Consider the following 17,354-nt stretch of genomic DNA (forward strand, 5'->3'; position numbering starts at 1 on the left):
CTCACCGTTTAATGTAGGCATACGTATCAGCAGTCAGATGTGTAAGGGACTCCAGTCTGAGAAGACTTGTTCTACCACCAGAACTATAATGGTCCAGGAAAGCCTTGAACCTCTGGCGAGGTTGTGGATATGGTATCCGGCGACCCTGCCGTAACCGCTCGGCCACATGCGACTAAACAACACAAAGCATCTGTAAAATAACAGCTTAACGGTTTATTTAATCTCTCTTCTCTCTTAGGCCTGCGTAGACTTTAATGGCGTCATAATGTAGACGTGGTTGACTGCGAATTCAATGCGTTGCGGGAATTTGCGATTACGTCACAGAAAGGGAGGTGGTGATCTCTGAGCGGGGTTGATAAAATCTGTTGGACAACAACAGCGTCCTCGACCCCTATTGATAAATACAGTCCCTAAAGTGAACATATTTCACCAACCTTTCGTTGCACATAACAGTTTAACACAAAACAAATGAATTATTCAAATGACATTCGTCTTTATTCTTTCCAATACAAACATGACGATTTATTTACGTAACACGTAAACAGAGCTTTTTAGATAAAAAAAACATTGTTGTACGAAAACATGAAAATGTCTAAAAAATGCATACCTTTAAAAAATGTTCAGACTTTCATTTTTTCACTAAAAATGGAAGACTAAAAGGAATGTTATTTTCTTAGCGATACATATTATACTAATCACGGTTCAAACTGCGCATGGGTAGAACTTTGCACATGTTAAACGGATTTACATACGCGATAAGTATAACCATGCACAGTCTGAATTGTGAATAGGCTAATTAAGGCTAAAATGGTTTAAAACAGTATTAAGCAACTCTCTTATAAGGTCACCAAATGTAGTCTTGCAATTCTTATTAATTAAATAATTACGTTATATACAATGCTTGTGAAACTGTTTCGTCATGATCCAATGTATACCATATTATGTCTGTACAACTAGGAATACAATTGAAGTTATTACTCTTAAATATAATGTCTAATGCTTGGTTCTTACTAGCGACAAATTACAAGGTACGTAATGCAACGTAAGTGATTTGACCAATCACAAGCGATGGATTATTCGAACTGTAGCTTGTCATTGGTCAACTCGCATGCGTTGCGTCTACGTCATTGCGTTGTCTCTATAGTGGGAACCAACCTTAGCATTCTAAGTATTGACGTTTTTATACAAAACAGAATCTATATTAACGCCATGATTTTATATTGTAGCTGTGTTATCATAAGATAAAAACGCGTTTATGATGAAAATCAAAACGTGTTTATGATGAAAATCAAAACGTGTTTATGATGAAAATCAAAACGCGTTTATGATCAAAATCAAAACGCGTTTATTGCAAACAAATCTGAATTAACATTAACTATGTGGATATTTACATTAACTTATTAGCAGCTTTGACGTAACTTTACATTATTGCATTTATTTAGTAACAACTACCAAATATTTAGTATCGCACAAATTGTAGGCATATTTACAACGACGACATTTTTCGTTAATTTACAATAACAGTAAAATAATCAATTTCCAAAATGGAAAAAGAAAATCTAGTTGGTAATATACGACGAAGACGTAAATATGGCGCGCGCGTTCGAATGTTGATACTACAACCGCGTGGATTCTGTACATTATGCGTCAATACTTCATGATGAGGTATAGAAAGTGGTGTCCCGACAACTTAATTACCAAATAAACCATTAGAAACTTCCCAATTTATACATAATTTAATCCATAAATCCCAAACATTTAACCAAGGTAATGTACTAAAATTATATTTAATGTGTTATTTGCACCCTATGGAATGATTTACGAACATTGCTGTGGAACACACTTCAGTTGGCAACTTGCCAGTTTTAACCAATTATTGCATTAAATTAGACATCATTAAAATGTCATTATTTCAGTACTTAAATTATCTAACGTATTGTTACATATCATGTATGTTTTTTCAGGCAAATTAGTAAGAAAGTCTTAAATGGCACAGTATTACATAAAACCTTTAAAAAAGACATATCACAGTAATGAATGAATGGTTTCTTATTTATCAAAATGGAATGATAAGTATGAACTTATTGGCTTTGTTCTCAGCTAGCTGCACGATAGTCTTAGGAACATAATATTTGTTGTGACCTGCCGATCAATTCAAGTTATGATGGCAAAACAAGGCAGTAGAATTAGCATATACATTATAAAAGATTTTTAACAGCAGCAACATCAAACGTATTGGTCTAGAAAATCTTGTTCAGATGCAGACGACAATAACGTCAGATCCTTTCCGTCTAGTGGTGTGACGTCGCAATCAAAAGAATCGCCACTGTTACTACTACTGCTACTACATTCAGAATTGAGGTCACACGACGAAGTTGATGACGTCATTAATGACGTATAATCCGTATTCATAGGAACAGAATCTGAGAAGTTTGGCGTGGTTGGGGGCGTTGGTCCATGTATCTCGGTTCCCGCCACAAGTGGTGAGCTTTGGAATTGCAGTGTGTTAGAATTGTATACTTGCTGGTAATTGACAACATTTGGATCTGTATAGAACATACTGGTGTAACCGCATGACGTTGACAACTGGTTACTCTGGAATGAATTCATATAATTACTTGGTTGTTTATGGCCGTATTGATTATTTACAATGATATCTTTTAATGGCCAATCATATTGATCTTGCAATCTTTGTGCGCTTGCTTCTGGAAGTAGAGTTCTGGGATTCAACTGCATACATCCTGCAACGAGGTTACTCGTTGGCTGAGAGAGTCCTTCAGACAGTGTCTGCGCAAACGAAACTGTATCTGGCACTGAGCCAGAGCGTAATATTTCCGACAAGGCACTTATGTAGTTTTTAGCAAGCCTCAAAGTTTCAATTTTCGACAACTTTTGATTCGTCGAGTAACACGGAACGACTTTTCGCAGAAGATCAAGCGCCATATTCAGGCCATGCATGCGCGACCTTTCTCTTGTATTTGCCTTTACACGGCGTTGTTTTAGTTTAAACACTCTTGCTGGAGTCATTTTCTTCTTTTTAGGACCGCGTCGTTTAGGTGGGGGCTTCTCGCCATTTTCAGTTGTTTCTTGTTTTTGCTTCTTTGTTAGTCTTCCCTTTTTGACGCCTTGTTTCTTTGATGACTTCCCATGCTGCTCAGTTTTACTGGTTAATTTTGTATTTTCTTCTTCAGTAATTTCACTCATTTTCTTTAAATTTCCAAACTTGTCTAGGCTTTCCTGACCAACTTTTATTTCCGCAACAACAGCGCTGGGCATGCTAAGTGCTCTTTCTCCTATAAAATAAAACAATTCAAATCAAGTTTAATTACTAATGAGATAGATGTAATAAAATTAAACAGCTCATCAGGATAAAGATATGTTATAATCTCTACCTTGCTGAGCCCGTATCTAGAGTGGCTATTTCATCAATTTATACAAATCCATGTCTGTAAATTACACGTGGTATATTCGCCGGAAATTGAAAACAAGTTTTATCTCAATTATCGCCAAACTAAATAAATCAAGTAATTTGAATTTGCGGCTCTTAAGTGGTGTGATTTGCGTAAATGTTTACTACAATTTTCCCTTTCAAAAGTGAAGGCATGGCTTACAAATCAAGGGCAATATTAAGTGCAAACGTTCAATGTACCATCAACGAAAAAAAAAAACTCGTAATTTTACGCTGGCGCATTCAAACTTTGAAGGACTGGAAGCGACTTATGTACGTACGCGTCAATTTGCGTGTAATCGACGCACTGCTGCCAACTTGACGCCGATGATCAAAATAAAGATCGAAATGTTAAATTATGGATTCCCTCTCTTTATGGAGTCAGTTTTATTCCATGAACATGTTATGTTATATAAATAATTGTACGTATTGTACGTATATGCTTATATAACAGACTTAGCTCTAAAATGAACTGGGTCACTCCGTCGAATCAAAACAATTTGTATTCATGGTATGCATTATTATAGTTATTAAAATGCGATTTAAGCTTATTCCACAAAACCTTAATTATTCTATAGATGAGCGTGAAGATTTTTAACAACTGTGGGTAATTTGAGGTTGATATAACGTGAACTTGCTTTGTTACTGTTTCACCTTATTACGGGCTATAAAACCAGATAATCTATTCATGATTAAGGAATAGTCATCGTAAGGCTACAATCCAGAAATAGATACCGTAGAATCTAACTTGGCAATGATCGAATTGTTAGACGTCACAATCTCTAAATGTCCGTTCTTTATCGACACTTTGTATACGGGTCTATTGTCTTATTGGGCCATTGAAAAATACAACCTTATTTATTTGTTCATTTAGCCTATATAAAATTGTTTTTTATATAGCATTTATCTATATCCATATACCTCTGCTGTGTGGTTTAGAAATGATCTTCTTTCGTTAATATTATAATGATATACAAAGAAATGACAAAATTAGTACAATTTTAACATTAACAATTTAAATACGGTAAATAAATGAAATAAATCATGGTATAGTATGGGATAGGCCCACAAAAATAACCATAACTTTGATGACAACAGACAGATGAATCATTGATTATTCATTCTAAATGTTATTCTCTCTCATTAAAATAATACTCGGATTATCTTTTCCTCTTTACGCATCTAATATGAGACATGCGCACCCAAGCGTTCCATTTCAGGTGTAAATTTTCACAATTTGAACTTGGAAGTTCCTTTTAGCAGCCAATCAGTCACTAAACAAGACAGAAGCTAAATGTAAACATTTTCTTTACGACACAAAAGCGAACAAAGACTTTAGCCTGTTTAGCATAATGAAGCCTTTGTTTAGTAAAGTAATCCAACAGGGAAGAAGTGCATCCCTCGGGCGACGAGATTCAACTCTCTTGCTACTAAAAGATCTTAATGCTTTATAACTTCTATATATTACTGATATGTTTTAAATATTCTATACCCAACGGTTATATGCTTACTGATCAATGTCAATGGATAGGCAGACAATCAGTCAAAAAGATGAACGATGGTGGAGATTGCAAGCAATATATAATAATAATAAGTACAATAATAGTTAGCAAAATACGTGATTGTATTGCTAAATTGCAATTACGATTCTTGTTATGTCCTCTCGAAAACAATAAAGAGATGAATGGAACTCGCAATTAAAGAATTGTCCTACTTTCAACATACTACTACTATGCAATCTAATAAGTAAACATGGAATAATTGTTTTTCTTGTAATATCTAATGCAAAGCTATTTAGGTTGTAAAAACGAATAAGCCTGCTCTTCTGCTGTTTTATAGGCACTTTTAAATCAAGCCTGTTGTGTTTATATCTTTTCTGATTATTTTGTTAATATCATTTTTCTCGATATATATATATATATATATATATATATATATATATATATTATATAAAAATGAAACAAATACAAATTAAGAATGATAGTTAAGACAAAAAGGAAACCTTTTGATAGGCCTACACGGAGATAATACAGGTGATTGATGGTCCTGTCTGTTAGATCTAATGTTATTCTTTTGTGCCAGCTTCAGTATCATTTATTTGTAACTACAGTAGTATGTAATGGTAGCTAAGTAAAAATATAAAAATAAACCCTGATCAGAAGTTTAATAGGCCTACTAAACAAGAGAAACAAAATGATTTTTTAAAAATCTTTTATTTTGGACATGTATAGCTTTTCTAATAAAACTAATAATTATGCTGTACGTTTGTGTTTCCATTTTTCCATATTTATACAATAAGTGCAATGTAGGTCCATTAAAATAATCCTATAAAATGTAGATTAAGCATAAAACATTAAAATATACAAAAAGTGCCTTGTATGTTATTCATTATTGTACTTTTAAAGTATTAACAGTTAAAAAAAAAAAATAAGAGATCATTTTAAATTATGCAACTGTAACTCGGTGGCAATGTGTATGTCTCCAAATAACCTCTTTTAGTACTGAATGAGTAAAATCATAATTACGGAAAACGGTCCAAAAAACGAATGCGCTTTACTGGTTATGAATGTGTAGGTTATAATGCTAATTATGAATTACTTTAATAGACATATGTTAATGTATACATAATGTAAACTCTGCCTATACTATCAAACTAGTTCGACAAAAAAGTGTGATGTGCCTAAATTTGGTAGTGATATGACATCATCATGTACATATAGGTATGGGCACATCACATTTTTGTCATATAAATTTTGATAGTGTAGAAAGAGCTTTATATGGTGATTCTATAACTTCTGGGCAAAAAAAAAATATTTATAATAATAATATATAAAAATATTGTAGTAGCATTAGATGATCTGAAAATTGACGGCAAAGCTGCCCTTCAAACATTATTGAATTACTTTCATCCAGTCATAAATATATAGGTCTATCTGCACAACAATTTGTAAAAAACATCTAACAATTCTTTAACTTCTGGACAAAGGCACTTAAAAGAAATCCTAACTCCAATTTGTTACCATATCAAATGCGTTCATTATAGCCACTGTAAATGAATAGTCTACTGAGGTTTTACGTTGCACTGCAAACACTAATAAAAACAATACTGCAGATCTTACTAATACTTTGTATAAATCCCGACTAAAATTATTATCATGGTTTTTTATGAATATTTTAAATAATTTATTCGTGGAGTTGAAATCAAATGCGTAATCAAGCGTCTTGTTCGCAAGTTAGATATAGCCTACAAATATCTTGGTGTTATAGCCCGTGATGGGACCCATGGGGGACTGTCTCACTTCAGCCTGTTATCCATTTTCCCGCGAGATTTCTTAGCTAATGCTTCAAATTGATATACACTTCAATTACGCATTTAACTATGAGTCATCGACTGGCGCATGTCTAATGAATGTCGGATATTTTCTTGGCTCAATGCCAATATACGTGCACGATTCAGTACTGTCATCATAGAGGAAAATATATATACGATAATGTACTATGTTCATTGCATAAATTATTACTTAGATTTACAATCATTAGAACATTTAGTAAACGCACATTTGAAAGTTTTTCTGATAAGTAGGCCTAATGTTATAATAATAATAATTTGTTTTTGTTTTAAACAGATGGATAATTATTTTGATAACATTTTTCAACAGCCACGCTTCTTAGTGGTACCATGTCATTTACCGAAATTTAAAAAACGAATTTCTTCAATAGAAGTTACCGGCATTTTTTGCAGTTTCCATTACCGTCGATGTCACTCTACACACATGGGTATAGATGAGTATCAAATTTGCGTTTTTAATTTAACCGCTAACACATATAAAAACATGAAAATCAACAACGTACTAATACTATTAGGACAAATGTATGCTTTTCGTTTTGGGAAATTTGAAAAGTGTTTAAAACGGATATAATGTCTATTAGGAGTAAGATATAACAAGATTAAAGAGTATAATGCAATTATACCAAGACTGTTTAATTCGATTTTAAACCACAGCATAACAATAGGCTCGTGATAATGGTATCAACCTGTACTGAATACTTTTTATTCTTGTATTCAATTGAATAATATGACGTTTTTAACTGTACGTTAAATTGTATAAATCAGTAATTAGGATAGGTCTATGCATTCTTTGAATTTTCGCGAATATTAAACAAAAACCCTCAAAACTTAGACAGATCAAATTATAAGTATGAATTCATTTCTATAGTGACTTTGCCAGTTGCCAGTTTGCACACTTTGGCGCGTGCATGCAAATGCTGACACAAATTACAACTTGCGTACGTGCCATTCAACTGTCTCTTCATGTTGACGCATTTACAGTAAAAATGCTTTTGTATTGTGTAACCGAACATTGAAGAAGTTTAATTTATCCTTTAAATCGCCTCACATTAAGTTGTTATCCTTTTATTTCCACAACTCATTCATATCAATTTATTTTTGCTCGCAAACAATTGTAGATATATGCTGTTTTTTCTCTTTTAAAACATCTCTTTGTTGTTAAAACCAAAACAAAATTCAGTTCTAATTTGGAATATTTTGTAAATTTGTATTAAAGAAAATTTAGTGCAACAACGAAGTAATATTGACAATTCTTACAATAATACGAATTGTATACGACTCATATTCAAGAACTAATTCAAGTTATATTATTTTCATGATTATGAAATATAATTGTCATCTTGTTTTTAAAGATTTAGAATGTTTCAACAAGAATTTTCTGTCACCACTCTATCATTTTGAAAAAAAAGACGAAGCATATCCATTAACCAAAAACGCCTAGCAGGCTTATTTCCTTAACTTCTTCTTCTTTCTATCTATACGCACTATGTTATACTTCAAATTTGTATGGTAAGGCAGGCATATTATGTATACAAAATTGTGATGATGTTGCCAAAAGACAATTAAATTCAACATAAATATCAGAAAGATCACAAAATCAATACAATAATACCTCCGAACAAATTAAAGTCATATAATAATTACAAGTTAAAAACGAATACAATTATCACCGTTAGGCCTACAAAACAAGTCACAAATAAAAATGAGTTTACATATGCAAGTAGGCCTAACGTTAACAAACAAAAAGAACACATTTACAAAATAGTTATTACTGGTCAGCTCAGTCAGTACAGGGGTAGGCCTATATATATAAAAGAGTTTGGTGGTTTCTCCCTTTCCGTTTAACAGATTGCTACACGTGAGTGTGTCTTGCTATGACGCGTGGCACGTCACAAGCGTCACGTGTCAGTGTTTTCATAAACCCGTGTGGGACGTTAAATGATAATAGTATCGTTATCCACAAACAATAGTCAACACCAAGCATTACGATGTTCACATCTGTTCACTGCTGTTTATATTTGACATATAGGTCTATTGGTAAACTGCTGTAATGGATGGCAATTATCACTAGGATGTAGGCCTACATTACAATTAGGCTACAGTGGCATACAACCACCAAGTTGTGAATTCTTACGCTGACGCATATCAGAAAGAAGAAAATCAGAAGAAACCGAAAAGTCCGTCTGTAATATTATATAAATTGTCTACAGATATTTCGCGACCCATTGAAGAAAAACACAATTTACGCACATATTATTTTCGCAAACAGTAGCCTAATTAAACGCGCGTGTTTTCTAGTTGGAACCAAGTTTTTTTACGTCAATTTAAATGAAGAAAACCTTATTTTTTAAAATAAAGACAATAGTGAATACATTTAAAAAATTCTTCGTATTATTAAATTATACTAATGTTTTATTAAAGATATATTGTCCCTCTAAAAAAGTTGAATATGCCATGTATTTGAGTTATTAACTTTGACCTAAAATTGGATCAGAAAAAAAAATCACCTGAAAAAACTGTAATTTAGATCAAACAAATTGTCAGACAATGTTTTGGCTTACTTTTTTTTCTAGAGAAGTGAAGGCATAACTTAATTTAAATGATTTTATTCATCTTCATTGTTCATAGTGGACAATATATCTTAAAACTTAAAAAAATAATAATTCATAAGCACTGACAGACACACTAACCGCAAGATATGATAATATAATATTTATCAAAATCAATCGAGCTAATTCGTCTTCAAATACACAGACGATAACGATTGCAAATTGTTAAGCAGATGCGAAGAAGTCGCTTTATTTAAGCCTTTAAATTCCGATGAAAAAGATAAAAATAAATATTGCTTTTCCGAAAATTAACTAATAAGTCAATGGCCTTTGAAATATTTTTTTAAAAATTAAATTGGTAATTTTTATCAACACGAGAAATTACATACTGCACAAGTACTTTCATGTTATGAGTCGGAAGTGTTATAGCAAATGAGGTAAAATAGATACGCACATAGATGGCTGTGTCAACATTTTTTATTGGCGCTAAGTGACTTAGTAAATCTAAAAAAAGGATATTTACGCATTGGCCTGCTTAAAGCACCTACTTCATGTTGTATAAGACGGCCATTGGTTTTAAAGCTTAATCGTAAACTTGCAAAATCCTAATCTTCTTTGTCTTCGACTGAGTTGTAGCTCAGCAAGTGCAAATATCCACAGCAACAATGTTTTATAGTTTGAATAGTACCTGAGAATGTTTCGCCCTTGCCGAACCTGTTCACCACTCTCACTTTTCAATCTATAAACCTTCATTATAGGCCTAAACCTTCATCTCTCACGCGCAAACTTAATCTTTACGCGTGGCTTAATCCATCAAAAACTCCTCTTAATCCTAACCCGTGCGATATATAAATACTCGAAAATCCAGTTTAACTATTACTTTTGTGCTTAATATAAACCGGATTAATCTAGCCCCGATACCCTCTGATCTTTTTTTCATAATTCTTAGCTGATTGTAAAACTTTATAGCTAGCTCAGATTTGACGCAAAGAACGAATGCCCAATAGATGAAATGACTATTCTTTGTTTAAAAGTAATTTGATCAGGCTGGTTATAACGTGATGTGATTGCTGTTAATTTTTTAATAAAACGCACTTTCAAACTTCACTCTTTCCGGACTCAACGTAACGTCAACGTCATCTGAACTGTCAATTCCTTGTTGCAACCAAGCTTTTTTTACATTCTAGTATTACTTCATTTAACTGGTATAATGTATATATTTGGTAATAATAAAGAGTGTAAATAAGGGAATAGATAGAAGATACAGACCGATATCAATGGTTTAGTATACATGGTAATCGTTTGACACATTTTCGGGAAAATTGAGTTAAATATTTAATTGTGTTTAGTTTTTGACAGCAAACTCCACTTGAATTTATCCTATATCTTATCTATTCCTTAATCCATGATCTTATATAATACTGTATGGAGTCAATGGTAATATCCTGTATGTATATATCTTATCGAGTCTCAATATAGTAATATCCCCTATGATCTTTAACTTGTCGGGTAAATAGCAATATATCACCTATGATCTTTAACTTGTCGGGTAAATAGCAATATATCCCCTATGTATCTTTAACTTGTCGGGTAAATAGCAATATATCCCCTATGATCTTTAACTTGTCGTGTAAATAGCAACATATCCCCTATCTTAACTTGTCGGGTAAGTAGCAATATATCCCCTATGTATCTTTAACTTGTCGGGTAAATAGCAATATATCACCTATGTATCTTAACTTAAATAATAATATCTGTATGATCTTAACTTCGGGTCAATAGTTTAAGCAATAATTATAGAACTTATGACCGCACAGAAATTAGTTATTGAGATCATCTGTTAATCCTCCTCGATCTTCCATAAAGATTGCTTCTTTAATCAAGATTAACAATTTGCAAACCGTTACAAAGAGTTCACTTGGAGGTGAGAAGTTTATACAAAAGTAAAAGAAACAACAACTCGTAAATATTGGGTTTCCCCAGTGTGAAATAAAAGTGTTAATGTATTGTATTGTATTGTAATACAAAATTAACATAAGTTACATAAGTTAAAATTAGTATTATTTATAATGCAGCCCAAGATTGATTTATAATTATTATAATTAATGATGATGTTTCTAATTTTTGAGTTTCTATCAATATTATATTAATTAGTGATTGCATACCTTCGTGTACATTTATAATGTAATACATAGGCCTACATACTGTACATCTCCACCACCCTCTCCAAAAAAAATGGTGCGCCTATAATCAGGTTAATTGCATTGCATAAAAAGTGAATGTCAGTTTGATGTAATGGATAGGTATCTAACTTGTCATGGATAAAAGCATGGTTCAAATCCTGCTGAATACCGGTACATAAACGTCTATGCTATTATTATATTATTATTATTATGCTATTAAAAGTATCTATAATTTACCACCTTATAAAACAAAGTTGAATAAATAAATAAATTCCATCTAACATAAAGTGATCAACGATTTTTGTACGCGCAAGAAGTAAACGTATGCCTTTTTGTTTTCATAATATAGAATTATTATCTGTATTGCATTTATAAAATATTGCTATGAATTTAATAAATAATAACCATAAATATTAATAAGTGTTGTGCATTTATTTAATATTTATGATTGCGTCAACATGCGTATATAATGAATAACACGTGTCTTCAGTCATGTTTTATTTATGAACATATACCATGTCAGAACCTTTAATAAGTTATGATACAACTTACAAATTTAATTATACTTCATATATTGTGTAGGCCTATCCCAAGTAAACGTTGATTAATTTGGAACACAGTGTTAAATCAAACTGAAAATATTGGGCTTTATGGCGCTTGTACATCGAAAATGTATTCATTCATTCATTTATTTTTTTCGGATAGAACATCCATATACAAATCATTCATACAAAAAACAAAAAGAGAAATAATTTCACCAGGAAATTAACAAGTTAAGCAACTTCCACATAACCAATCTACAATATCCCAAAATACCAATTTACACCAACGCTGATGTACGTTAAATATTGGAACCATTGAGTTCTTCCAATATTCATAGAATGAGGGAACGTTATTCGTTACAAACATCACTTGCGTTATTAGCCTATATCTAGTCAATTTCAGTAGCTACGTAACAGTGCATTTATTGACTCGCAAAAAACTCTAGAGGTACAAATTTTGGAAAAAATTAAGTGATGTTAAGATACCAACTGATAACTTTTATTAAGTTGAACTCTGACCTCAGTTTATTTAACGCATCATTTGTGATTCAACCAATTTAGGGAATTCCCTTAACGCAGTTTTATTTATAGAAACGTCTTTGTTCTTATCAACCACGTGACCATTTCTAATCTATCATGTATCAATGTTTATTTATAGGCCACAAATGTATAAGAAAACATTATAGCAATACTGTACTGTGCTGCTAACTTGTAATTATGTTGTTAATCCAATATTCCTACTAATTGATATACTTAAAAGCAATTCCTCTCTGACAATTTTAATTTTGAAGTTTCGATTTTTAGCTATTTGTTATTTAATATTTGTTTGTGTATCTTAGATCAGTCACTACTACTGTTATTTATTCACATTTTGGTGAATTTATATTAAATCAGAACATAACAATATTTAATTGTAATATATAAAGCTGCATTGTAATATATTTTAAATTTTACATGCAAAATCCCTCTATAAATCATTGTGATAATAAATTGCTAGCAAGTTAGTGAAACAGTGTGGTGATTTAAGACTCCGTATTCGGACTTTTTTTCTGCTGCCTTGGTCAATTTTTTTCGGTTTATTAGGCCTTTTCCTGGTTTATATAACAATAACACTTTCTTGATTTTTACACTTGTGTTAAACAGCGCATAGAGACTATTTGTATTTTGCGCTATACAAATTTAAAACCATTAACCATGATACGATTTATCTAATAAATAAAAGAAATTAGTTTGCAGGTAAAAAGAACTTGCATATAAAACAATAGCTATATATATTTATGAATCAATAAGCTAATTAGTAGAGCAATCTAATAAGTTCACGGTCAAACAGCGGTCCCCTGTAGCAAGATCCGATAGACAAAGGAATTTGATTCGTAAATCAATTCATAATTTGATTTGCATAATCACGCGCATGTGAATTATGCAAATGCCAATGAATTAGACAAGTAGATCGATGTGCAAGTATATAATTTGTTATTAGCATCAGGAACTTAGTGAGTTAATTAACATTGATTTAACATTTCTTGTAAATCATTTTTTTTGGTCATTGACACTCGTGTTTGTAAGTGTTCCCCCTTCTCACAATTACATTTACAAACAATCTTTATAATGGAATCATCTAATATTAAACTTGGACCTTTTATTATTTTATGCTTTTCTATGTTTATTAGTCGCGTGCAACTACCGACTCAGCTTACTATGTCGGTCGGTTGGTCGGTAAACACTAACTTGAGCACGCGACTGCAGCCATATATATGGCCTTGTTTTTTAAAATGTTTTTCTGATCGCGTAAAGCTCTACCAACACTATCAAACTTTATGTGACAAAAAATGTGATGTGCTCATATATGGACATGGTGATGTCATATCACTACCATATTTGGGCACATCACACTTTTTTGTCAAACTAGTTTGATAGTGTAGACAGAACTTTTTGTTGTACCATCGTTTTCTGAAAGTGAATATTTCAGTACTTTTTATTGACCCAACATTGACGTTAGTACTGTCAAAGATTATATATATCTTTTGGTACTGTTCAAACAAGTGCTATAAATTCAATATCCACATGCGTGTCGTATAATTATTATTATCATACATTAGTGCAAGAAATCCCGTAATAACTAATAGCATTACTATAATTGCATAGAAAATACTGTCTATTTTTACAATATTGAATGTATAAGCCCGTAACTTAGTGTTATGTAATGGTATAATAAATTGTGTATACTCTAGTCTATACAACGCTTATCAATATTTTTACATTTTTAGTGTATTCTATCAAATATAAACAAATCCTAAACAAAAATAACTATGTCTGTTTTCAACACTATATTTTAAAACATTTCATTGACATTAATACTTTTTAATACTTCTCAAAAGAATACAATAATTAACTTCGTAAACAATATAATAATATTAATAGAAATGTAGAAATGAAACTTAATAAAGGCAAACAAATTGGTAATACTTACAAAACAAGTGATAATATATTCGAATCATCACAGTGACAAAAATAGGCCTTATGATATCCAACGCTAACCTAAACTGTCGCTAAACTCCAGATTACATATTAAATACATGTGCATAATTAGCATAAAACGTTTAAGTTAGTACCTGACCGTAACTATGATTGGTGCAGACTACACTGTACTCAGCTTTGGTCTGATTGGTGCAGACTATTAGCTCTCACTCACATTGATTTATAATTCGTACGCGCTGTACGCGAGAGAGCAGATCACATTTCCAAACATTGTTAATCTCTCTTTGTACGTCACAAATCTAGAATATTCAACTTAAAGTATGTATTGTGATTCTAGAGTGTTTTCTCTTATTCCCGTGGTCTGTTCTTCTATGCAAGGTCGGCACAAGGTACCTTTCCTATGTACCATATGTTACGTATAGTCATGGGCCTATATCAGCTTTTGTACACAAACACGGCCATACCACTATAGTAACTAATTGTTAGTGTCAAAATTGATAGAGAAGATCAACTTTTCATTAACCACATCTGTCAAAAATATGAACGATCTTGAGTAATATTCGAGGTTATTCACTGTAAAAGTGGTATTGTGTTGTGTTGTTACAGTATACATTCTTTGTTCACTATTAACGTCGGTGCTTCATTTATCGGTGCTTTATTGACCGTTGATACAAATATGTATATTTAAACTCATTTATCTAAACAAATTTACAGTACAATATTTTAAAATGATTTTATATTTGAAATAACATTCGTCTAATATTAGTCGTTACCACTTATAAATAAAACGGTACATTCATTGCTGATGCTAATGCTCAAACAGAATTGTAAAGTAATTAAATTGCGTTAATATATTGATGACATTAACCATACAATTACAAATTAGCCTTCATTCATCGTGTATTTTTTTAAATAAATAATTTATTATGATTTTAAATAAAGAAAAGTATAGTGTGTACACGATTTATTTTTTCATTCAAATATATTCAAACCTTAACTCTATACTGTATTTTAGATAAGTGCGCTTAAGGATAGTGGAGCAGCAAAACAATGGATTGGACACAGAATTGAAGGAGGATTATTGAAAATTGTGATAGAAGGAAGATATGAAGGTAAAACAAGAAGAGGAAGGAAAAGGATAGCTATGCTTGATAGAAAAATAAAAATACATATTCGGAACTAAAAGCACTAAATAGAGAAGTATGGAGAAAGAAGACTGTCATTGCCAAATGGCAGATGGCAAGGTAGACAAGGTAGACTAAATCTTCCGTCTTCCACAGCCACGGACTTGTTAAATTTTGCAGAGTGGGTTGTTTCGACAAGAAAACTTTGATGGACGAGCAAAGATGCGGAATAAGTTGGTGTACGAATATTCTATACATAAAAAAACAAATTTACATGAAAAAACAGTCTTTTTTATTTATTAAAGTAATTTAAAAGTTAGAAAAAAGATTTATATTACTTCACAAAAGTTAAATCGATAATCACCCCACCCTTTCTCCACATACACCTACCACCCTAAGCCCCCAGGGCGCGTGGACCCGCTGGCCATTTGTAGGCCTAATGGTCCGGGTTGAACGACCGTAATAATACTTCCAGTTTTTAGTTAAGTGTACCTGTATAAATGAATGTATAGCCCTGCGACGACTAAATGCAACAAACATGACCATTCGAAAAGTTAAAATTTAACAAAATACCAGTAAACGCAAATTAGAGGGTTACCGTATTATTGTACATGTGGTATAAGTAGCCTATAGACATAGGCCTAAATATAAACATAAATTAGTAGAAAAATAATGAATAAAACTACAAATGCAGGTTGATTATATTCTATCTACTGGTCTGTATTTTATACATTTTTAAATTCTCCATTTTGAACCCTTTCATTCTCAAACAGGATTCCACGTTATTTGGGAAATAATAAATAGGGCTGTGTCACTTTTGAATAGTGGGTTTAAAAAGATATCATTGCTTCTTTTGGCCACTTCTGATGGACGCAGGTTTATGTTTAGAATGTATACTAGTGTATTTTACTTTTAGCCCCAACCAACAGTGCTTTGTAGACATACAATGCATGACCCTTGCAAATGATGACATTTATGGCTTGCAACCCAATTTAAAAAATGTTTAATCAATGCAACGTAGGAATAAAAGGAAATAAAAAATTCCTGTCGCAAAAACTGAAAGATTTAAAAATAGTCCTGTCCTCTATTTGATGAAATTATTAGAAAATAGTAGTAAATAAACAACTAAATATTTGGGTTCACCAATTGGAACCTATTTTTTTTTATTGACATACATATTTATATACATTTTACCTTTGATATATTTAAAATAATTTTTTGTGTGTAAAGAATACGTCAATTCAGCACTTCTGCTGCCTTTGTATTTTTATATGTTATTGTTTTTTAATAAAGATACCGAGATATATATGATTTGTACGTTACATTTTTTATTTTAACCTTCTTACGTTTCATTGTTATTGATTATGTTTCTATCTTTTCTGCTTTTGAAGGAAATAAATGTTTATTTTGAATTGATTTTGATTTGAAATGCAAACCTTTGGACGATCCCGGCCAGGCGCTGCTTTTGACGCAATGCGAAATCTAACCAAGGATCGAATCATTAAAACTTAAAAAACCTTCTTAAGGAGTTTAAAAACATCACATATGTTCAGCCTATCCTGCTCGAGGTTGTCCTGCAAGTCAACAAAAGGCGGCGTGTATTTCACACCTTGGTCAACTCAATTAACACTAATTAAAGCATTTTGCGTCCCACATCATCATGGTGCGACTATTGAATTAA

General features: G+C 31.9%; 1 protein-coding gene across 1 annotated transcript; it reads right to left on the bottom strand.

The window, feature by feature from the left end:
• Nucleotides 1-516: 516 nt before the first annotated feature.
• On the bottom strand, nt 517-14,594 carry LOC144839803 (uncharacterized). Its single transcript, XM_078695302.1, has 2 exons — nt 14,542-14,594; nt 517-3,293 (listed from the first exon to the last, which is right to left on the bottom strand). The coding sequence occupies exon 2, from the start codon at nt 3,274-3,276 to the stop codon at nt 2,227-2,229; it is 1,050 nt and encodes a 349-aa protein (XP_078551428.1). The 5' UTR covers nt 3,277-3,293; nt 14,542-14,594; the 3' UTR covers nt 517-2,226.
• Between the last annotated feature and the right edge of the window lie 2,760 nt (nt 14,595-17,354).

This window comes from Antedon bifida, chromosome 4 (genome assembly GCF_963402885.1).
Source record: "Antedon bifida chromosome 4, ecAntBifi1.1, whole genome shotgun sequence".
NCBI lineage: Eukaryota > Metazoa > Echinodermata > Crinoidea > Comatulida > Antedonidae > Antedon > Antedon bifida.